Consider the following 26390-nt stretch of genomic DNA (forward strand, 5'->3'; position numbering starts at 1 on the left):
GGATTCGGGAAATAGGATTTCAGAGAATTGAAGTTTGGAAAATAAGGATTATACCATTGTACGACCACCCCTATGAAAAAAAATTTCTTTAAAATATACTTAAAATGTACTTATATATTTTAAAATATATCTAAAATGTACTTAAAATTTTTAAATGTACTTATAATATACTTAAAATTGCAATTTTAAGTATATTTAAAGTATAAAATTTTATACTTAAATTACATTTAAAATATACTTAATTGCAATTTAAATATAATTTAAGTATAATTTAAGTGCAAAATTTTATACTTTAAATATACTTAAAATTGCAATTTTAAGTATATTTTAAGTATATTTTAAAATGTTAAGTATATTTTAGGTATATTTTAAAATATATAAGTATATTTTAAGTATATTTTAAAAAAATACATAAGTATATTTTAAGTACATTTTAAAGAATTTTTTTTTTATAGGGCACCCTACCATTTCAAGATGTGATTTAGTTTCTAAAATTTTATATTCTATCATTTCATTACAATATTTACACCAAATATATCCCATCCATACGCATCCTTCTCCAATACTTATATTAACATTTATTATTGGACTAATAATTATATATTCCAATTCTTTGATTGATCTATAAATTCGGCTAAATCACAATCTGGCACTTATACTCGCATTACATCTAAATGATCTAATGAATTCACTTTATGTGATTGCTACATCATGTATATACTCTTTATAGTCTTATAAAGGATGAATTGGTATAATTAATGAATCATTAAACATATTTTCAAATATACCGGATAGAGAAATTTTGAAGATTCTGTCGGATATCTTTTTTTTAATTGTTAATTATAAAATAAGTTTCCAAATAACTATTAAAAGTGGAAAGCGAAGATGTTACTGCTGTAATAATAATCCATTAAAAAGCATAAAACTAGGGATGCCAACATTCAGTTTCGGTTTTAAAATTGTGGTTTACAACAAAAACTGAACCAACCACAAAACCGACCGACAAAACTGAACCGCAAAACCGATCACAAAACTGAATAAAGATAATGTCAAAGATTATTTTATTTATCATGTCTTTTAAGTTTACATAATTTTTCTTCGTAATAATAATACCGATTATCTGAATTTTCTGGCGATGCGAAAATCACATGATCAACGCGTAAAGTGATTGAACTATAAAAATCAAAAAATTTTTGAATATATTAAACATAAAACATGTATCAGCTTTTTATCGGGTTTTTATATATATAGAACCAACGGTTAACCTGTCAGCCTTGGACTGGACTGAAACAGAACCGATAACTGAACCGGTAATAATCAGTTGTAACTGAACTTTTGGCATCCCTACATAAAACAATAAATATAATAACCGAAAAAATCTATAACAATTACATAAAAAAACCAATTCAAAAAAACTTTGTATTTTGTGATATTTAATATATCAAACACATAAATTTAATTCACAGCCATTCAAAATCTTCATTATACAAATGATTAGAAAATTTTTTAATTATCCCTTCTGCTTTGTAAGTTTCTATTAAATTTTTATTTTCTTCACTAATAGGTCGACGTTTCTCATCTATAAGCTGTAATTTCATAGGACGATCAGGACATTTAACTTTCCAATCATCAAAAAATAGTTTTAAGCATCCAATGTGAGTTGAATAATTAAATTTAAACTTGAACAAATTAATTGGTGAAGATCTTGTTAATATTTCAAAACATCTATACCAATCAAAACCAAAAATTCCAATAATAAACAATCCATCTAAATATTGACAATTAATTAATAATTTTTCTAATTCTAAAATATTATTATTTTTAAATTCTAACTTAAGATATTTAAGTTTTGGACATTTTGTGTAAATAGTCTGTACTAATATTTTACTATTAGGATCATCATAACTTATTCTATTAATAGCTATTTCTGAAAGATATCCACTTGTACTTTCAATAATACCTTCCAAAAATATTACTGGATAATCATTATTAACCTTTAAAATTTGTAAAAAAGGCAAAGATAAATTTTTTAAGCAATACCATGTTACACCGAAATAACCATCTAATTCTAAACTTTTTAAATTAATAAAACATGATAAAAAATATGTGCCAGGTTGGTTAGTTATCTTAAAATGTTGTATGGTATTTGCATGTTTAATCAACGATGTTTCAAGAGCTGTATGAAATGATACATTATCTGTAGAACGGAAGATTATATAATGAACATTAAATAAGGATTTTTGAGTTTCAATTAATCTAGTGACTCCATAATTGTTATCATTCTTATTAATAATTAGTTCCAATTCTTTAACTGATTTACAAATTTCTATCAATCCAGCTAAACCACTATCATTTATATTCGTATAACATCTAATGAATTCAATATTTGAAAAGCAATGCTTAGCTTCAGGAATTAGATGTAATTGATAATCAAATTTTTGGGGTATATAAAGGTGTGTAAATTTTGTATTTACATTAATAAAAAGACGAATAATTTCATTATAAATAATCAACATTTCAGAACGCTTAACTAACTCTTTGATTGCATTTAAATTTAAATGCTTAAAAAAATTAATATAATTAAATGATGGCTTTTTGTATGAATTAATTGTAAAATCAATGCCTTGGCTCTTTATATTCTTCATTGATTCATCTGATAAATGTGAAATTATTACATCTAGTAAAAATTTTCCTTTTGAATAATTTAAATATTTCCAAGGATTTCTCCACAGAATTGGAATAGCAACCTCACACCAAGTTTTATTAACTAAAAGGCAAGAATGAAGAGTATATTTATCATTATGCAACTCTTTAAATATTAAATAAAGAACATCTCTGTTTAATTTGGACATTTTATCATTATTATTTGACAAAAGAGTAAAAAGTTGTGCAAATAAATATTTAAAGTTACTTTTATGACGTTTTTGTTTGTGATATGTTGTACATGTACAACTAATTATGTATTATTACGTAATTTCAAATATATATGGAAAGATCTTCCATATATCTCCGAATAATTTTTTTTTTCATATCAAGATTTGTCTATTTTTATTTACATGTATAATTCTTAAAGAAAATCTACTACAAAAGGTTTTTGTGATCTTTTTTATTAATAAATGAAACCCAGTATCTTAGATTAGAAATTATTCATTTCCTTTATTAAGAGCAGTAACGACATTATTGCTTCATAAACGTAATAGTAATCTTATAATATCCAAGTACTTTTAGATAATATTAAGTTTTAGGAGATGAGATAATTATTATTCCACAATGAACAAGCAGAATAATTATGATAATATCTTTTTGTTGTTGTATTTCTTTAATAACACATTTATTTTTTTTTCTTTTGCAGGCAGGATCTCATTGTCAGTGATCAGGACATCAGGTGTCAAGCAACAAAGAATTGTCTTAAAAGCAGCGTTTCACGTAAATTGATTTATTCGTATATAAATTTAAAATTTGGTATTTGCTTAATTTTAATAATTTCATGATTATTAATAATAACACACAAATGTCGCCGAATTTTTGATTGTCGATCATCATGATCGCATGAAGCTTGTGGAGTTATAAGAATAGGATATATGTGGTGATGAAATCAATTTTCTTTCACATAAAAATTATAAAATTTTATAATGCGGTCACCATTAAGAAATTTATTTGATATCTTAGTTTATTCTTTATAAATTTTCATAATAGAATAAATTTTAGCTATTGCATTCATATTTTACTAAGATGTATTAATGGGATCATAATTTAGTGAGTTCTAACAAATGATCATATAGTACCTATACTAACAATATAAAAAATATTTATATGTTTCTGTCAACTGGCATCCTTACAATTTTTATGTAGAAGTTTTATTTTTAAATTCCAATAATATTAATTACCGTATTAAAGTATTAACTGTCGCAATTTAAATATTAAAATGTTACAATTTCACATTCTTAAAATAAGTCAATTTTGGTCCGTCTAGTAAATATGAATATAATACAATTTTTTCCATTTTTAGGCGTAAGATGTGACTTCTATCCCAATTATTAAAAGATCCTATGATTTGTGTTATAGGAGAGGACGGATTATGAGTAAATATATGGATCCTTTGCTTTAATCTGAAGTAAAGTAATATGAAAAGAATCATGATCATATCTTTAAGTTATTTGCTTTGTTTTCAGGTTCCTTCAGTCTTAAACTTATCCATTAATTTTAATTTTGTTAATATGCTTCACATTACTGGAAATTATAAATTATGAATAATTTGAATAAATATTTTGTTAAATGTTTATGAAATTTAAATATTCTTGTTATATATACATAAACCATCAAGTGAATTTATTAGATGTTATGGAATAAGCCAAGATCCATCATCCATCTACTAAAAATTTTGTTATAGTCATGCCATATCAGATGTGCTAAAGAGAGAAGTTTACGAAATTATTTAGATAATAAGAGGCTAGATATTCTTATTATCTGAGTTTAAGACATAAAATCGTTATTTTTGAGAGTATTGCAAAAGAATTCACGGAAAAAGAATAATTAATTCATCAAAGATTTACATAATGGAAATATATTATGATTTTTTAGATAAAGTTACTAGCAGTAGGGAAAACATCAAAGTTCGTGGTACCATACTATTATTGGAAAAAAAACCATCATTACCTTAAATTATAATCTCGCCTTCTTACAATTATTTAAAAGCTTTTGTGTAAAGTTGTGAAGATCCGAAGAAGCTTTTTGATCAGTATTTATTGTTTGTATAGCCTTACAGAATGTTTGATGTGATATCTCTTTATCTAAAAAACAAAGAAAAAAAACAACGTTAGTATGGTTGGTAAAAAACACCACCATACTCCATAAAAAAAAGCCTCTGGGAAATAGAAGGTACCATGTTACCCAAGTGGTCCCTACTGTCATGGTCCTTCGGGATACCACTGGTGGTTTACGACACCACCAAACAGGTAAAATCGACTTTTTTTATTCTGTTAAGCATGTTTCATTAAAACTATGGCTAAGAGCAGGGAGCGCATGCTTACCTTAAATAGGTAATGGTTATTTTCACAAATCTATTTTTTTTTTGGCATTCATTTTTTGTGAAAAAAGTGGAAGATTATAAATTAGATCGGAAGTATTATAAACGAACTGAGGGAAAATTTCACTCTTTTTATATTATTTCTCATCATGTGATGAGTCTGAAAATATTCTAACAAATAATCTTTTTTTTTTGATTTCATATTCAAATAAGATACTTTAGGGGAAAAGATTATGTAACGCGAGTATAATTTTGAACTCAGCATGTTGATCGATAAGGTTAAAATATATATTAAAGATACAGTTATTGGTTTAATATTGTCTAGTCTCAATTAGTGCTTCGATCCGGATGAAAACCGTTATCCGGATTACACAAAAAAAAAATCCAGATTCTATCTGGATTGATCCGAATTAATATCTGGGTCAGATAATCCGGATGGAAACCGGAATCCGGATTGGATTTACACAGTGAAATTCGATAAACCGGATCTATCGGTTCCACTAAAAATATCCGGTTTATCGGGATATCCGGTTTAGCGAAAAAATTTCGATATATTGAAAATCTATTATATTGAATTTTTAAAAAATTTTCATGCTAATAAAACTAATATACACTATAATTTGATTTTTTTCATCTAGTTTTAAGTTATAGAGGTCATGAAAATGAATATAAAATATTTTAATTGAATATATAAGTAATACTTAACTTCAGCCGGAATTAAGATTTTTATAATTCCGGCCAAATTTAAGATTTACCGCATCACGTTACTTAAATTTTATTGGTTCCCAGTCACGTGATCTGGTTTATCGAATCATTTTTACTATAGCTGGTTAGAAAATTGATCCGTTATAGCGAATATCGAGCTTTTACTAGTAAACTCTGGTATATCGAGCTTATTTTAATATACGTGATTTGGTTCCAGTAAAAAAGTCCGGTTTAGGCCCAAATCCGGTTTATCGAATATCCGGTTTATCGAATTTCACTGTGTACATATAAAATTTTTTTTGACTGCGGACTAGTTGATGATCCATATAATAAACATCGAATAGCATTTCAACATATTTATTATCAAAAAAATTTAACAAATATTTTATGAAATTTGGATTAAATTAATATTAATATCAATTTAATTTTTAGAATTTATAGTTATACTTTGTAACTTTTACAACTTAATTAAACTTTATGTATTACTGTAATAATGTAAAACCTAGACATCGTCAGGAAATGGGCGTTTTTACTAATAAAACTGCAAAACAAACTCTTTTTATACGAGAGAGATACCTCGTCAAGGTTTTAATAAAATACAGTATGTGGCTTTGTTAAATAAACATTATGGCTTTTATTTAATAAGAATCTGGGCTTTTTTTATGAACTTTATGGCTTTTATTTAATAAGAATCTGGGCTTTTTTAATAAACTTTATGGAGAAGAATAGTAAATAATTAATTTTTTTATTTTGTATTTTTTTTTCAAATACTCTAACAATTTAGCAAAAATTTTTATTTTTTCAAATTTTTTTTTATCTTCATATTTGAATTGAAAAAGGTGTATTCTTTACATTTTTAAAGTTAATAAAATAAAGAACATTTAAATATATTTTACATTTAAAAAAAAACTATTTTACAGTTCTTTTCTAATTAGTCAGAACTGTTTTCGCGCAATAACTCGCTATCCAGTGATCGTAAAAAAATGATTAATGGATCATTAGAATCCACTCATAGAGAGCTTTCGAATGGTACCAAAATAACCTTTCTAGCATCAATAGATGGCGAGTTATTCATGTAAATATTTTAAAATTATCTCATCATCTATCGAAGCTAGAAAGCTCATTTTAGTATCATTCGAAAGCTCTTGATGCGACGATTCCAATGAGCCATTAATCATCTTTCTACGATTACTGGATGGCGATATATTGCGTGAATATAGTAAATATATATGAAAACTCATCCGGATTCTGGTTCAAACCGGATATTTTCCATCCGGATCAAAATCCGGGTCAAAATCTGGATATCCGGATAAAAAAAAAATCCGGATTCATCCGGATTCATCCGGATGAGACAGAAACGGATCGAAGCACTAGTCTCAATACATTGAGTCAAAAAATATTGATACGTAATAGTCGTAATACGTAACAGTCGTAATAATTTTTTTAGATTATCGTGACGAACTCTGCATGATCCATATGATTAATATAATAGTGACATTAATAAATAACTAATATGACTCATGTCGAGTCTGGATTAAACAAAATTATCAGCTAAAAAATTCAAAAAATAAATGATATTACATTGCATCAATTTTTATATTTAAAAAAAAAATTTCGAAAACAATGAAAAAATATATATTTAATAATATAATAACAAAGATTATCATTCATATAATTATACATATGTGAATTAAGTTTATCTAAAAAATATTGCCGAACGTTCGACGCGTTACTAATCACGTGCCTTAGTGTGATCGTCAAATTAGAATAGACTTATGCACAAATAAATACGAGAGAAAAAATTAAAAGAAAGAAACAAAACTAATCCTCAAAAAAGCCGACCTCCCACCGCTTCCATCCAATACACTTTCAAAAGACTTCTGAAATACCAATATCATATAAAATAATTATGATAAATAATAAAATAAGTAGAGTTCGGAATCGGTAGCAAAAATTCTGGTGATCGGCATATTAACATATTAAAACTGATTAATTAATTCTATTAAGCCAGCCTCAATTAAGTGAACCGGTTTTAACCCTTTTTTTACAACCGGTTCCGAACTCTTTACGTAAGTGCCGCAATTTTCCGCAAAAATTGACCGCAAGCCCAGTAATTCGTGGCTTATGCTGAAGATCCGCTGATTAATGCAGCAAGCCACAAAAAAAATTTAATCAAAAATTTTAGTTGAAAATTCATTTTGCACAATTAAAATATATTTTTACAATAACATCCGAAATACCAATATCATATAAATTAATTAAATCCAAATACAAAGGAATATATTATAGTTTTCGAATATACAAAAAAAAAAAATTTTAATAATTGGATAAATAAAAATTATGAACATTTCAATTGGCAAGATAAATTATCTGTATTGGATAATATTATTTGTGATCTTAAAGAAATTCATCAAAAAAAATATATTCATCAAGATTTTCGGAGTTCGGAACCGATCGCAAAAATTCGGGTGATCGGCATATTAAGCCAGTCTCAATTAAGAAACCGGTTTTAAACCTTTTTTTACAACCGGTTCCGTACTCTTTACATAAGTGCCGTAAATTTCCGCAAAAATTGACCGCAAGCCCAGTAAATTCGTGGCTTATGCCGAAGATCCGCTGATTAATGCAGCAAGCCACAAAAAAATTTAATCAAAAATTTTAGTTGAAAATTCATTTTGCACAATTAAAATATATTTTTACAATAACATCTGAAATACCAATATCATATAAATTAATTAAATCCAAATACAAAGGAATATATTATAGTTTTCAAATATACAAAAAAAGGAAATTTTAATAATTGGATAAATAAAAATTATGAACATTTCAATTGGCAAGATAAATTATCTGTATTGGATAATATTATTTGTGATCTTAAAGAAATTCATCAAAAAAAATATATTCATCAAGATTTTCAGAGTTCGGAACCGATCGCAAAAATTCGGGTGATCGGCATATTAAGCCAGCCTCAATTAAGAAACCGGTTTTAAACCTTTTGCTTTACATAAGTGTCGCAAAAATTGACCGCAAGCCCAGTAAATTCGTGGCTTATGCCGAAGATCCGCTGATTAATGCAGCAAGCCACAAAAAAAATTTAATCAAAAATTTTAGTTGAAAATTCATTTTGCACAATTAAAATATATTTTTACAATAACATCCGAAATACCAATATCATATAAATTAATTAAATCCAAATACAAAGGAATATATTATAGTTTTCAAATATACAAAAAAAGGAAATTTTAATAATTGGATAAATAAAAATTATGAACATTTCAATTGGCAAGATAAATTATCTGTATTGGATAATATTATTTGTGATCTTAAAGAAATTCATCAAAAAAAATATATTCATCAAGATTTTCAGAGTTCGGAACCGATCGCAAAAATTCGAGTGATCGGCATATTAAGCCAGCCTCAATTAAGAAACCGGTTTTAAACCTTTTTTTACAACCGCTTTACATAAGTGTCGCAAAAATTGACCGCAAGCCCAGTAAATTCGTGGCTTATGCCGAAGATCCGCTGATTAATGCAGCAAGCCACAAAAAAATTTAATCAAAAATTTTTAGTTGAAAATTCATTTTGCACAATTAAAATATATTTTTACAATAATATCCGAAATACCAATATCATATAAATTAATTAAATCCAAATACAAAGGAATATATTATAGTTTTCAAATATGTAAAAAAAGGAAATTTTAATAATTGGATAAATAAAAATTATGAACATTTCAATTGGCAAGATAAATTATCTGTATTGGATAATATTATTTGTGATCTTAAAGAAATTCATCAAAAAAAATATATTCATCAAGATTTTCAGAGTTCGGAACCGATCGCAAAAATTCGGGTGATCGGCATATTAAGCCAGCCTCAATTAAGAAACCGGTTTTAAACCTTTTTTTACAACCGGTTCCGTACTCTTTACGTAAGTGCCGTAATTTTCCGCAAAAATTGACCACAAAGCCCAGTAAATTCGTGGCTTATGCCGAAAATCCGCTGATTAATGCAGCAAGCCACAAAAAAATTTAATCAAAAATTTTTAGTTGAAAATTCATTTTGCACAATTAAAATACTTTTTATAATAACGATCAATCATCTTTCTTAAAAATCATGTAAACTCTAGTTCAAATTTAATTATTAGTTCACATCTTCAAAATTTTGCAAACAGCCAATTAATTAATTTACAAACTGCTACTAATTTTAAATGCTTTATTTACATTGTTGGTAATTTTTCCATCGATCGTTATAGTCAACATTGAAGAATAAAATTCCCAGAGAAATATTAAAGATTAATAATTACAAAAAAGTAGCAACACTTACGGCTAGATTTTTTTGTGGCTTACTGCATTATGATACTTGCGTAGTTGACCGTAAAATCCGACCGCAGGCGCATGCGTGATATCGAACAGGAAATCTTGCAGCATAGCCACCGATATTACTGCACTTGCGACAAGCAAATAGAAACATGGCCACAGCACTTGCGATCAGCAAAATTAGGCTGTGCAGCATGAATGTGATGAATGTGTCGAATTTTTATCGGGTTAACTTAATTGATTTAGAACTGACTTAATATAACTTGACCAATTTAAAATACAACTAATTAATCCCGTAGTATATCCAATGATGTTTTTGAGTTTTATTAATTAAAAGGTATGAATAAAGAGATTATTGTATCATCTTTGTAACCTAATATCTTGCATATTTTATTGAATGTACGATGGTGATTATCGTTATATTGACTACCAAGCCGTGTTTTATGATTACATAGCCTGAAGTGGCTCAGACTCGGATAGTATCAGTTTATATTTAATTTAATACCTGATATTGCGTGATTTACATACCACCAATAATATCTTAATCCTTGTGGCTTTTATGGCTTTCTATTGCTGTCCGTCCAGTCCGGTATGTGGCAAAACAAAACAATCTAAGCAATATCCCGTTTCCGGTTCTGTTTCCGTTTCCTAGTTATAGACTGTAAAAAGTATATAAACATCATTTGAACGCACTTTTCAACCATAAAATTCGTTATTAATTTAATCTTGAATAGTCATCCTATTAAAAAGGCTTTCAAGAATGATTATTTTCAATGAAATCATTCATCTTTTTCTAAATGAAAAAACAAAATTTACACACTTAACTCCCTATAAAAAAAATTCTGGAAAAAACTATCATTTTTCTAGTTTTTATTCTGAAGAAACTCAGACATGTGATCGTTTATTTTTTTTTTTTCGGAAAAGGATATCCAAAACTTAATAAAGATATCCTTTTCTTGATATTTGAAGAATTACATTATTTTCCGAAAAAGAATATCCCAAACTTAACAAAGATATTCTTTTCTTGATATTTGAGGAATTAAAGATTATTCTGAAGAAACTTAGACATGTGATGAAGAAAAATGGCCAAACTTAATAAAGATATCCTTTTCTTGATATTTGAGGAATTATAAGATTATTTTTCGAAAAAGAATATCCAAACTTAACAAGGATATTCTTTTCTTGATATTTGAGGAATTTCAGGATTATAGAAAATTTCTAATTTTAACTGGAGAGGAAATTATTTTTTTAAAAAATAAATAAAAGGGATAGTAATAAAAAAATTTTTTTATGTAATACTAATTTTGGAGGTTTGACTGTACTTAGAGATTCGGAGGGGCGATGGGTCGGATTGGGTCGCGTTTAACTCACCGACAGGTTATTCACCGACAAACGTTTTACCGATATATATATAAAATTAAATATAAAAGTTTTAAATATTTTTACGTATATATTTATATGAAATAGAATTTTTAGTAGCACGTATTTCCTTGTTAGATTTAATAAAATACAAAAAAACTACTATAGATTTCCTTAGGGGAATAGCACATACTTTTCACAATAGTTTATTTTTTAATAAATGTATTAATGTTTTGTTGTGATTAAAAGTTTTTACATATATATATATATATGTTTGTTTGTAACGCGCATTTCTTTTATTTTTTTAATGAAATTTATAAAAAAAAAATAAAAAAATGACTATGTTATTCTATCTACTAACCCGTCTAAGATGAAAGTATCAATACTTATTAGATCTAAACTAAATATCTAAAAAAAGTTTTTATATTTATTTTTATGTCGAAAGAGTGTTTTTTCTTAGTTTAGTTACACTTAGCAAAATGTTAGTCCCATAATAGGTATATTATTGTATGTATAAGCCTAAGTTTATAGACAAGGATATATGTCGTACGAAAGTTTTTTGTACAACTGTTTATAAATAAATAATAATAAAACGAAAACTATAAATAGCAAATGAGTCTTGCTGATCGTAAAATTTCTAGTTCAGGTCAACACTACTTCCGGCTGCATTAGAGTTCAAAAATATTAAATTATTGGTTTGATATTCGATTATAAAAAAAAAAATCGATCAAATTGAAGAAATAAATTTAAACAAATCTTGTTTATAATTGAGTTCCAACATTTATCTAATTGTTCGAATCTTCGGAAAATCCGAAGTTTGTCCGGACATACGATCATTTGCTTGTCATTGTTTGCACTTAAATGGTTTCATTAATTATCAAAATTAGTACAAGGACTAAATTAAATTATTATTATTTATATTTATAAGTTAAAAAAATGAAACCGGTATTTACATTTTATGACATTTTCGATCAGAAATCTTATTATTCTTTGTTTATTTCCCAAATTAGAAATTAAATTTCATATTATTGTTATTTCGATAGAATTCTCTAAAAGCAAAAAGAATTATCTATTTTGTTAAGCGATAAAGACGATCATTAATAACTTTATATTTTTTGACTTTTATATCATCAAGCAATTTCTTTATAGAATGTTAAAAAAAGAAAAAAAGAACAAACATGTATTTTTCACGTGATTCGAGAAAATATATCGCATTATTCTAAAATAAGACATTATAGATTAAGCTGTAAAGAAAACATTGCGTGGAAAAAAACAAATATTATTTTTTTTTCAATAACCATAAGGAAAAACTTTAATATTTTCTCATTCTTTATTATCATATAAACGGTAAAATATTACGAATTAAAATTTATTTTATATTTCAATTTTTTTTTTATTAAAAAAAAACAAAAAATCTTATATAAATTAACACAATATTCTTGTAAAATAATAGTTGAGACCATTTTTTTTTAAAAAAAAAAATTTTAAAAAAATTAAAAAAATTAAAAATTTTTAAAAAAATGAAAATTTCCATTATTATTTCTAAGATTGTTTTTATTCTTTATTTTATTACATGTATTGGTGCAGGTATATATATTATATGTATTGATACATTTTTAATAATTTTTAAATAATTTTGTTTAATACGACCCTTTAATAAATATTTATTTTGTTAAAAAATATAGAAATTTGGCATCTGAAAACTTTATTTGACATTGGAGATTATAATGATTACGGTGTACATCGAGAAATCTTTACCATGATTTATACAAATTTCTTGTAAATAAATAATTTTATATATTATTTATTTTTAATTTAATGAATTTAATATTCTAATGTAATTAATATAATTAATATATAATTGATGTAATTTTTTTTATAGTTATTTTATTGGAAATTTATTATTAATAATATTTAGTAAGTAATTAATTTTGAATTAATTTTAGACAAATTGAATACTAACTGCATTTTTTTTTTAGCAATACAATATATGAATGATGATGATGAAAGTTTCGGGATATATATTGCGTAAGTATAATTGAATTTTTCTATTATCATATTTATTTAACTTGTTAAATAATCTGATAATTTTCTTGTAAACCAGCTCTTATTTATATACCCAGTTTGTGATATTAATGGGTAAGTTTTAATTTAAAATAATAATTTTACCTTAAAATTGATCTTTATTAATAACATTTTATTTTAATAGTTGGATGTAGATTCGTGATTACATATTCATATCTCGGTCAAATCCCTTTTAATTGTGATTTTGATCATTATTTACCAGATAATATTAAAATTGCATGTAAAGCAAGATATTTAAGTTGTACCTTAGGTTTCTCTTCTTATATACTTCCATTTATTCCTTTATTAATTAATGGTTCATATCGCTCATTTAAAATTTTATGCTCTTTAATTTTTAATTATATACAAAAAAATTTATTTATTTTATAATATTAGTTTTTTTCACATGCTTTAAGATTTTTTTATATGCCTCTACTAGTGAAAAAATTTGTCTTTATAAGTTTGTATACGTAAATTTCTAATAAATTATGAGTTCGGAATTTTGTTCCATCATTTTGACTTAACCATACATATTCAACAAATTAAAAACATGTAAATTTATGAGATAAAAACAAAATCAATCATAGTAATAATGTTAATCAACTTACACTTTATCTTTTTTATTACAGCAGAAAATCATTGTTTGAATATTAAAAAATTTCTTCAACGTGCTAATCCTAAGAATATTATTATAGAAAATCTTTGCATTGTTGCTGACTTAGCCAAGTCTTTTAAAAAAACTTGTTGTCACCTGATCACCACGTTGAGGTGCAGCAACATTGATCAGGGGGGGGAAGGGGAAAACGAAAGGGAAGGGGAAAAGGGAAAACGATAGGGGAAAAGGGAAAACGATAGGGGAAAAGGAAAACGATAGGGGAAAGGGGAAAACGATAGGGGGAAGGGGGAAAACGATAGGGAAAGAGGAAAACGATAGGGGAAAAAGGAAAACGATAGGGAAGGGGAAACGAAAGGGCAGGGAAAAGGGAAAACGAAAGGGAAAAGGGAAAACGATAGGGAAAGGGGAAAACGAAAGGGAAAGGGGAAAACGATAGGGAAGGGGAAACGAAAGGGCAGGGAAAAGGGAAAACGAAAGGGAAAAGGGAAAACGATAGGGGAAAGGGAAAACGATAGGGAAAGGGGAAAACGATAGGGAAAGGGGAAAACGAAAGGGAAAGGGGAAAACGATAGAGAAGGGGAAACGAAAGGGCAGGGAAAAGGTAAAACGAAAGGGGAAAAGGGAAAACGATAGGGGAAAGGGAAAACGATAGGGAAAGGGGAAACGAAGGGAAGGGAAAGGGGAAAACGATAGGGGAAAGGGAAAACGATAGGGGAAAAGGGAAAACGATAGGGAAGGGGAAACGATAGGGAAGGGGAAACGAAAGGGCAGGGAAAAGGGAAAACGAAAGGGGAAAAGGGAAAACGATAGGGAAAGGGGAAAACGATAGGGGAAAAGGGAAAACGATAGGGAAAGAGGAAAATGATAGGGGAAAAAGGAAAACGATAGGGGAAAAGGAAAAACGATAGGGAAGGGGAAACGAAAGGGAAAAGGAAAACGAGAGGGAAAGGGGAAAACGATAGGGGAAAAAGGAAAACGATAGGGGAAAAGGAAAAACGATAGGGGATAGGGAAAAGGAAAACGAGAGGGAAAAGTAAAGCGAGAGGGGAGGAGGAAAGAGCAACGAAATACACACCACCCACACACAAACCCACACACAAACCTACAACAACCCACATACCTAAAGGAAGACGTAAAGAAAAGGAGCCTAAGAATAAAAAAAGAAAAAAAGACCGAGAAAACCCAAGACAGACCTAAAAAAAAGAAAATAAAGAAGACAAAGAAAAAAAAGATAAAGAAAACTGATATATTTATATTATTTAATTATATACTCATGAGTCATGACAATACCACATCAGGATCATAAGATGAGTAATTTATTTTGCGTAATCAATATGAGTAATTATTATTAAGTCCGAAGTGTATTGTACATAGTCACGTGCCGGACGGATAGACGGACATTTTAGTATAGCAAAAAAAGCCAAAAATTATCAGTGTTACAATGTAGGGGTGAACGTAGGTGGAAGGAAGAAATATTTCATGGGTTAATTATTAAATCGTCTAGTGCAAATTTGGAGGGAAAATTAATAAGAATACGGTTCAAGGGTTTTATGAGAGAAATATCACGAAGAAAGATGGTTACATTAGCACATTAGATGATATTGGTTTATGGATAGATAGAATAACTCGCGAAAATTTAGATAGTAATGCGGAGTAGTGAGAAGGAACTGCGTCTAGGGGAACAGGGCGGACATCCCCATATTATCACGATATTGCCGATCATTTTGCCGATCACTTGACCAATATTATCACATAAAAAAATACCGTTGAATTAGTTTTTTCACAAATTCTACATAATGATGTAAAAAATTTCGATTTTATTTACTTTATTTTATTTATTGTTAATAAATTAGTTCTTAAAATAATTCATAAAGATTTTGTCAAATATCAGACATATATTAATTTTACAATAATTGTAAGCATTTATTTAATGATAACTTTTGGGTTATCAAAAATTATCCAGGTTTATTTTAGCCATTGATTCTTGAATACCTAAATAATATACTGTAAAAGTTTCAAGTTTCGCCCGAAGATCTGTGGCTTCGCCCGAAGCTTCAAAGTCACGTTAGCAGATGATCGGCATATATATAGCATATATATTAATTATTGAAAATTTGACGTAAAATCTAACTTTGGAAACACACCTTATTTTGCCACAATACTTTTATATTAATTTATTGATAAATTAAACTATTAAATAAAATAATTTAACATAAATTGTCAGGACATTTATTGCTTGGAATAAAGCTTCAAATTTAACGTGATATCACTTATATCATGATCGGCAAGTGATCGACATTGTGATATAATGCATGTCCGCCCTGTTGTCTAGGGGCGGGTAGGCATACTTTCTTGCTTCATTCCTCCCTTGAGACACCACTATCCCATTTTATATAGAAAACCAACTCCTTTATCATTTATAACTCAAGAATACGATAAAGCCTTACTTTGATTTTTTAAACGTGTGTGCGCGTGTTTGTTAACTGTTTTTATTTCACATGATGAATTTTCAGCTGGGGCCCCCGGCCGAAATATTATTTTATTAATAAAGAACGAAGGATAAAAAATAAATACAATGATTCGAGACTCTGCTCGTGATACATGACGTTTACTATGCTAATATATATGATTATTTTTTCGAATCAGGTTCTTCATATTCTTCGGAATCTTTGTCCAAGCCTTGCTTCTTATTAAGTTCGATAGCAAGCGGCAGTTCACTCGCCTGGGAAATTTCGCCCGGACTATAAAGCAGAAAATGCCAATCTCTGGCGGTGATCACAATACCATGCAGGTAATCGAAATACCATTTAAAAAACATGTCAAAGATACTTTATACGAATTGTTTTGAAGAAAATTTTGGGATCTACACTATTTTCCAATTATTTTTATTACAAAAAATATTCTGTCATGAATTTAAAAAAAAAAATACAATGTAATTATTATGGTACTATATTTATTGCTTTTATGTATGAGAAAGAAAATTTTGTAGGACATCTACTAAATAGAACTTTAAAATTGCAACATTTTTCGAAGTTTTAACTTTGAAACATACCCAAAATTTGTGCTTCCCAAGGAAGGAATGGTCCGTCTAAAACCTACGCTTAAAAGCTATGTGATTGGATGATCTACAATCACACGTAATTTTACTGCGCCATTCGTCCGGATAATAAACTTTTTTGGATATTTTAGTTTAGATCTAATAAATATTGATACTTCCATCTTAAACGGGTTAGTAGGTAGAATAACATATAATTATTTTTTTATATGTTATTATAAATTTTATTAAAATAATAAAAGAAATGCGCGTTACTAACAAATATATATATATATATATAAACTTTTTAGTTTTTGATCATCACAACAAAACATTAATACATTTATTAAAAAAAAAATAAACTATTGTGAAAAGTATGTGCTATTCCCCTAAGGAAATCAATAGTAATTTTTTGTATTTATTAAATCTAACAAAGAAATACGTGTTACTAACAAAAAAAATTCCCTATTTCATATAAAGATATATGTAAAATATTTATAAAATTTTTACATTTAATTTCATATATATGTCGGTGAAACATTTTTGTCGGTGAAATGCATATGCGCTAATCTATACCCTAACCCTAAATTTTTGAGATAACCCCAAATTTTGTAAACCAATCATAATGATAGTCAAATCACCTGACATTATGGTAACACCAATGACACAAAATTTTTTATATATTGTTTCGATTTTTCTCTTATAGCAGTAAAGAAATATGATATTGAGACTCGTACTGAATTTTAATTACCGTACTTATCACATTTTTGTAGATCCGTTGTACAATTTTTTATATCATGTTAATTTTTTTTAACGCGTCAAAAAAACTGTTACTTTCTAAATGTCAAATTCTAATCAGCAAAGACCTTATGAAGAAGAAAATTACCCTATTTCACCTGAAATAATATACTATGGTGACCGAAAATTTGTTTATATTGTCATTCAAGAAGGTATCTACCCACCGGCTGTGAATTATACTGAAGCGCCTAATTATTTTCCTATACCTGATAATTATACTATTAAAACTACCTGGGGTCGGGCTAATAACAGCCGTACTATTCAATGTTCTATTTACTATGTAGAAGAAAAACCTCATTACTTAATTTGTTTTGGAGATAATTTACAATATCAAGTTTTTTCAGCTCAATCACCATTTGATGCTTCTGTTGAACTACACAAAGTAAGTTATTATATGTTTATTATTTAGAAAATTTTAAAAAAAATCATAAAAGAAGGTATTCTAATATATACATACTTTATTAGATTATAACACCGGATAGGAGAACTGCTGTTTCTGGAGTTCATCTTTTTGGACTTCAATTAAAATGCATTAATAGAAATCGCAAAGGTAGACCACGTGAATTGAAACTTCATAAAGAATCAAGCAAAACTACACAAATTAAACGTGCAAAAGGTCTTGCAAAAAAAGAACAGGTGCACTTTGAAAATACAATTAAAGATTTTTACAATCCCAAAGATCGTGTAGTTTTAAAGGCTATAGATTTTACTGTAGAAAATAAAGAATACCATGTAACATTTGGTGATGAGAATTATGTTAAAAAAAAACAAAAATTGCAATCAATTGCATATGTACAAGACATAGAAAATATACCTCGTGATGCATATCGTCATCTTGCAGCTGTAGAATCAATATTACCACGAGAATATGCTATTTCTTAAACCCGTCAAGAGATTAATGCATATATGGAAGAATTAATACCCATTAATTTCATTGATTTAAATTCTACCATTATGCAAGAAGGATTTTTGGAAGAACCTGATATAACTGATCCATTAATTATTGAACAAGTTATTAATGCAACTGGAAAAGGTGCTTACCGAAGTGTTAAAAAAATTCTTGAGTATATAATACCATCATATGTTGAAAAGGGAATATTAGATCCTGCAATACCAACTATTCATCTTCGAATATCTGGTGATGGGCGGAACGTAGGACGAAAGGTGAAGCATGTGATGATTACCATAGCACTATTGGATGATTCAATAAACATTTGTAAGCCCAATTACCATTATACAACTATCTTATTTCCGGGAAGTGAAAATTATCCAACTCTAAAAGTTGCAGCAAATGCTCTTACTCAGGAATTGCAAGAACTGAGTAATGTAGGAATAGTTATCAATAATACTCTTTGGAATTTTGAGTTTTTTTTTAGCTCAGATTGGAAATTTCTCGCTACCTGTTTAGGTTTTAATGCTGCAAATTCCAATAATTTTTGCCCATGGTGTGAAATAACAAAAAATCAACGTGGAAATGGGCAAAATGACTGGACAATTAGTAAATCAATGAGTAGTTTAAATGAAAATTCAACAGCATACCCTGGTCATAAATTACCTCCACTTTTCAATATGATTTCACTTAAAAATCATGTTCCAGATAAACTTCATATAATGTTACGTATTACTGACCGTTTATGGGAGTTAGTTTTACAAGAAATCAAAAATGAGGGATTATTTAATGACATAACTCGGAATATTATAATTAAGGAGATGGAAAATTTAAAAATCAGGTTTGAGTTTTGGAATATTCATGGTACTAATAATTGGAATTACACTTCCTTAATGGGTGATGATAAGCTTTGTGTTCTTCGAAACTTTAATTTGACAAAACTTTTTGATCCAGAACGAGCCGCATTAATTAAAAGTTTGTGGGATGGATTTGCTGAATTATATGATCTTTTAGGAGAAAAAACAACAGATCCACAATATTTTCGTTTAAAAGCAAAAGTATGGTGTGAATTATTTTTGAAAAAAACGGTAATAGATTCCAAAACTAATACTATTTTAGAACAAGGACTTTATCGATCATCAGATATAACCCCTTATATACATGTTTTAGTATCACATGTTTGGGAATTTATGCTTATCCATAAAAGGTGGGGATTAAACGCATTTTCGTGTAGTGCTGTTGAAAAAAAGAATCACGATCATGTCTGTTATTTTTTTAAGAAAACTCTCAAGAATGGCGGAAAATTTCAAAATAAAACATCAGCAATTTGTGAAATTTTGGAACATGAAAACCGACTTTTATTTTATACTCAAAATAACATCTCTCTTTCCTATCCAAAACCTCAATATATTCACATTTTATAATTTCTTTTAATACATTTTATATACATTGAAAAAATTGTCTTTAATTAAAAGAAAAAATTCTAAACATATGTATATAATTTTTTTTTCTATTACAATAAAATTTTAGATTTGTCTCACCCAAAAATGTATGTATATAAATCCTGCTTCACAATAATTCTCTTTTGCATCTTTTTCACCTTTAATTTTCCATTCAATAATAACTTCTCCAGGATTATATCTAGATTTGCGTCTATGAGTGGCTATACTTTCAGTAGCACAACGAGTTGCAATAGCCAGTGGATTATTTTTCAAATGCTCAGGTGGATCATTAAATAAAACAACATAAGTTTGTTGTTCTTCATCATAAAATTTTCGACCCCACAATGGATTATTCAAGATTTCACTTAATATTTGATATCCAGCAGATCCTCGGAAAATACACTTGTAGACATTTCTATTGCTATGATGATGGATATACCCTTTGAAAATATCAAAAAACTGATGTTCAGTACATGCAAGCGACACTAATTGACGACCTCCCTTTTTAAATCCATGTGGAAGTTTGCGGTGAATTAAATAAACCAGAATACTTTTGAATTTTTCATTATTTGTTTCTGGTAATTTATCCAAATCACTATGTGAAATATTATATCTTTTCACAATACTCAAATGCCGTGAAAGTCCACCTTGTTTCTTATATCTTTTTTGACAAGTAGGACAGATAAATTCTGATGCAGAAGTAGTAAAAGACGTTGTAAGTGTTGACATATTAGTAATTGAATCTGAAAAAAATATAAAATATTTTAATAAAAATAAAAAATAGTTTTGCAAAAACTAATTTTATTTACAACTAATAACTGGTAACATTCGAAATTGCGAGATGCCAATTGCCTTCTACTAGTCTTCCACTACTCAAACTCATCGGTTTTAGACTGCGCTCATCGGTTAGACGCGTTTTTTAATATGTTATTTTTTTTTTAAGGGTGCGTTCGCTAAATTTGATCATGAGAATTTTTTTTTTTACTAATTGTAGCTGTGTAACGTTGATCAAAATTACTATATAAAATTAGGCCCAATTTTGATAGTTAGCCGATATGGATTGTCAGTGAAGGTGAGTTAAACGCGACCCGTGCCCGGGTGCCGTGCCACAAGTTGACGATGTGCCTCAAATCAACGATCGGCTCCCACCTTTATAATGCCTTAAGAATTTTCTAGAATTACTTTTCACATAGTAATCATCAATGATTATCGTCAATTTGGAGCATATTGAGATTTCGGGCAAAACATTAACATGCAATACTTAAAAAAAGCTCAATGTAATGTGAACAATTGATACGACAGAGTATACCCAACCTGCCAGAAGCATTTGGACGGCACTTTTTCAAATAATGGTGGTATTTTATAATTCTGTGATTGACAAATAACAAATCCCTAAATTAAAAAATTTTCATCTATTGAAGTTAGAAACATGAAAATATCGTCATTCGATGTCACATCATAAGTTCATTCAACGTCTTTGTTAATTCTGCGTCCAATTAGTAAAACATCATTAAAATGTATTGAATTTCAAAAATCAATTTTTAACATGCAAAGCGTAAAAGCGTTACATCGTAGAAAGACGGTCCAAAGCTCATTAATAGATTTGTCATAATGAATGCAAAATACATTATATTGAAGTGTATACTAATATATATTTTTATTATTTGATTTTCTTTTTCTTAATATGAGTTTTTCTAACATTGCGCAAAATTTTCAAAATGTTACACAGATAAATCCATCCAATAAAGTCAAGCAAAGTATGGTCACGTGGTTTTCAGGTAGCACACCATACGGTTTAATTTAAGTATCGCTAATAGTATATTTAATTATGTACAAAGGCTAAATGTAATTAATCATTTCGATCATGCTTCTTGAACAAAAAAAACTAAACAATAGTAAAAATGTATGTAGTGTATGCGTTTTTGGTTAAAAACAAGTATACATATATGAATTTGTGGAATTTGTGGCTTACATATAGTATGGAAATTTGATCGTACACTACATATACATAACCCCGATGGTACGTGATTTGCCTAATGTGTAGTTTAAAATGAAAGTCTAAAAATGGTGTCAAAATAATATCATTTTTGCCACTTTTTATTGTATTTTCTATTTTTTTTTCTATTGTTAATAACCTTTTTTTTTTTTTTAAGAAAAGAATTTAAAGTATTTTTTTTTTAATTATTTTTAAAATGAAAAATTTGCGGGAATTTTCTTAAAAAAATTAAATTGAAGTAATCATTGTTTAAAAGAATAAAAATTCACGGAAATTTTTCTTAAAAAAATAAAATTTTTAATTATTTATTTTTTAACAATTATAAAAAAAAATTCGCGAGGGTTTTTCTTAATTACTGTATTTTTTTTTAAAACAATCATTATTTAAAAAGAAAAGTTCACAAAATTTTTTAAAAAATAAAAAATTCTTAAATAATTATTGATTAAAAAAAATTTTGCAAAAAAATTTTTCTGCTATATTATCTACATTCTATCGGTACAAGTCCTTGTATATAAACGTTCGCTTGTATCTTCTTTCTTAATATAATTCAAAATTGATTCCAATATAAGAGTTCTTATTCGATGAAAATAGTGTTTCTTAGGAGTCTGACGACCTAAAAAAAAAAATAAAGAAATGAAACGTTAGTACGTTTTTTTAACGCAATTAAACAACACTTTCCTCTCTAATATACCGTTCAGGTTCCGTCCAAGTTTCCGGAAGTCTGGAGACCACAAAAAGAAAAATAAATCCGACGCTCCTAATAAAATTTTATTATTTATAATAAAATAAAATTGTTTATAGAAAAATGAATATTTTTTTTTTGGGTATTGCTAAATATCACCAGTGGTGATCGTCACCACATGTAAAATATTTTTTGAATTTTCAAAAATTTTTGACTGAGATATTATTCTAATTATAATATAAATATCATTAATTTATGGGTAGAACAAGTTTGCCTTAGATTATAAAGGCTGTTGTTTAGATAGTTTTTGAGAAAAATAGGAAAGTTTGATTTTATAAGCAAAATACAATTTTTTGTTTTAAAAAAGATTTTTTTTAGTCAAATTTTCAAAATTTTAGTGTTATTAGTATCTACTCAGGTTTGTTTTACACATTTATTATTTAAATTGAAATTTTTGAAAAAAAAATTTACGATGTGTTTTTTAACTCTGGCCAAAATTATAATTTTCGGCCAGAATTAAGTGGTGTGATGACGATCACCACCGGTGATATTTAGCAATACCCTTTTTTTTTTAAAATGAAAAATAATAATAATAAAATAATAAAATAAGTTATATAACGGATTACAAAACCATAAAACCATAAAAAAAAAATTTTTTTTTAAAAAATAAGAACTTTGAACGTTAAGAAAAAAAAATTTAAAAAGGTATATACCGTTTAAAAAAAAAAACCGTTAACAGTTAAAAAGAAAATTTTCTTAAAAAAACTGACGTAAAAAAAAATTTTAGTAGTGTACGCAAATCAAAATCCACCCACGAAAATACCACAAATCCGCTATGAATTCACTACAAAAATACCATTTTTCAACCACAGATTCATTACCAAAATACCACAAATCCACCACAAATCCGTCATATACCTACTACAAAAGTACCATGAAAATACTACGCCACAAATCAACCTAATCGATCACGAAAATACAACAAATCTACCACGAATCTACCACAAATCTATCACAGAGAAAAATTGCCAACAATTACTTCTTTATTATTAAATAATTGAATTCTTTAACAATAATTTATTGTATTTTTATTTAATTTTTGATAAAAAGTAATAATAAATAACAATACTTTATTTTTCCAACAATATTTATTAAAAATGATTTTTTTTTTTTGCATAATAAAACAGGGTAAATTTTTGGTACGAAATCTAAACTAAATCTAAACAATAATATGGATTAAAAGATGAATTGCAAAAAAATTAACGACGAATTTTTTTAATTAGCAACATCCTATTTGCAATTTGGGTATCTATCCAAAAACCAATAATTAAAGTCAATTTTCATTTGATAAATTCAAAAATTCAAAGTATTTAGAATCGTTTAAATGAAATAATATATTTTAAAGCTTATAAATGAATAATATATTTTAAACCTTATTTATTCAAGATTTTTTGCATTTTAAAAAAAATTGTGAATTAACTAAAATATTATCTTACGACTCAATATCACTCAAAAATTTTCTTTTAATTTACCAAATTCATTTTTTTTTTCCAAAGATGATAGTGATCTGCTGCGTAACAATCACCTGCAGCGGGGACCCGCCGAAAATCTGCAGGTTCCCACCTGAAACTACTGAAACTAACGCACTTTGACGTAAAAAATGCTTGTAACGATTCAGGGGGTCGGGTTCCAGATTAACTTTAATAAATGTACTACATTTACTATATAACAAGAAAATTATTTTATTATTCGTCTTTTAAAGTTGGGATAATTTGATCTGAAATATTCCATAAACTCTTTTTTGGTAATTAAAAAGATAGACATCATTATAATATTGAAATGCATTATAATATTGAAATGAAATGTGTGATAAAATATAAAAATAATATTTTAATAGAAAAATATAAAGTTAGAAAGAAATAATTTAGAATACAAATAATTTTAGGTTATAAAAGAAATATTTTTTTTCAATAAAAGACTTTTTTAGGTAAAATGTATTTGATTAAAGTTTAATTATTGAATTTAATCTGTTCGATCATTATTGGTTCTCCTCTAATAAAAAAAATATTTATTCCATATTTTTATTCCATATTTCCGCAAATGTATCAATATTCACGGAATAACGGAATTTTATAACCTTGAAACATGGAAATTATCCAAGTTACTTAGATTTTTACTATAAATGTATTAACACTCAGAGTTTTTTACGGAAATTGCGGATAAAATTTTTTACAGGGTCGAACCAATGCTCGAGCACTGTCTGTTTAAGCTCCATCAAAATTGAGTGGATTAATAATTTATAATTCGGGTAAATGACATATGTTCACATGATTTTTAGCCAATAAAATATAGCTCACGTGATTAGTCAAAGGTTGATCATCGATCAAAGCAATTTTGAAGTCAACTTTTTGATTTTAAACTTTATCTTTTAATATCAAGGATTTTAATCTCGTAATGATTATGTTTCAAATATAATATCACAAAATACTTATTATTCCAATTATTCCAATAGATTCAGATAAATAATTCTGCAATAAAATTCGAGCGAAGAATATCTTCAACGGACATGAAATAATAAGCTCGTTAATTATGTGATACACAAAATATACAAACATGATGCAAAACATTATTTGTATTTTGATTTCATAATGTATTATTATATGAATTTTTTTAAAAAAAATATTAAGTTAACCTGTAATCGAGCGTGGGACCATTTTTTTCTTTATTGGATAATTTAAACTAATAAAAAAAATACATGAAGTTGCGACAATGGTAAACAAACGAAAAGGAATCATTTGAAAAAAAAATTTATTATATGGGATCAGACGACAATTTTTTAATGCAAATATGAGACGAGACTGGTCTGATTGTTAATTTTAATGGTATCACTTATTAATAATTAATACTTCATAACTTAAAAATTGATTTTTGTGTAATTTTAAAGAAAAATAAGAATTAGAATATTTTATATTTTATTTTATTTTATATCTTGAAAAATAAGAATTATTATATCACCATTATAAATACTTTCGATTGTTAACATATACAGTACATACATTAATGAGAGATGATGAAATATTATTTCAGATTTAAAAACAACAATATAATTTGTGTTAATTTTACGTAGTTATTATTAGCCAACCATTTTTAAATTCATAAAATTTAGTGTAATAAATAATAAATAATTTAAATAATTAAATAATTCTAATAATTTTGGATATTTTGAAGGTAGAAAGAATTTTTCAAATAAAGAAATTTAGTCTTTCTTTTTTAGAATTTCTTTTTTATATAAATATATACATTAAAGTTAACTTTTCGGTAATCAATGTCGTACCAATCAAAGTCAAAGGAAATTATATATTTTCAAAAGGGAAATTTGTGATCAAATTAATTTAATTGGTAACACCACGCACTTAATTTCAATTTCTATATGAGGAAACTATCATCCATTGAAGATATGA

At 27.1% G+C, this 26390-nt stretch overlaps 4 protein-coding genes across 4 annotated transcripts; 2 read left to right on the forward strand and 2 right to left on the reverse strand.

Annotated features, from left to right (window-relative positions):
- Nucleotides 1–1460: 1460 nt before the first annotated feature.
- OCT59_025599 (uncharacterized protein) lies at nt 1461–2852 on the reverse strand (the record flags this gene model as incomplete). Its single annotated transcript, XM_025331308.1, has 1 exon — nt 1461–2852. The coding sequence occupies one exon, from the start codon at nt 2850–2852 to the stop codon at nt 1461–1463; it is 1392 nt and encodes a 463-aa protein (XP_025189679.1).
- A 15111-nt stretch (nt 2853–17963) lies between these two features.
- OCT59_025600 (uncharacterized protein) lies at nt 17964–18802 on the forward strand (the record flags this gene model as incomplete). Its single annotated transcript, XM_025323800.2, has 2 exons — nt 17964–18302; nt 18386–18802. 2 exons carry the CDS (start codon nt 17964–17966, stop codon nt 18800–18802), a joined length of 756 nt encoding a protein of 251 aa, XP_025189676.2.
- A 72-nt stretch (nt 18803–18874) lies between these two features.
- On the forward strand, nt 18875–20233 carry OCT59_025601 (uncharacterized protein; the record flags this gene model as incomplete). The annotated part of the gene is made up of 1 exon (XM_066139663.1): nt 18875–20233. The coding sequence occupies one exon, from the start codon at nt 18875–18877 to the stop codon at nt 20231–20233; it is 1359 nt and encodes a 452-aa protein (XP_065992193.1).
- A 102-nt stretch (nt 20234–20335) lies between these two features.
- Nucleotides 20336–21079, reverse strand: OCT59_025602 (uncharacterized protein; the record flags this gene model as incomplete). The annotated part of the gene is made up of 2 exons (XM_066139670.1): nt 20336–20994; nt 21061–21079. 2 exons carry the CDS (start codon nt 21077–21079, stop codon nt 20336–20338), a joined length of 678 nt encoding a protein of 225 aa, XP_065992194.1.
- Between the last annotated feature and the right edge of the window lie 5311 nt (nt 21080–26390).

Source organism: Rhizophagus irregularis, chromosome 5 (genome assembly GCF_026210795.1).
Source record: "Rhizophagus irregularis chromosome 5, complete sequence".
Classification (NCBI taxonomy): Eukaryota; Fungi; Glomeromycota; class Glomeromycetes; order Glomerales; family Glomeraceae; genus Rhizophagus; species Rhizophagus irregularis.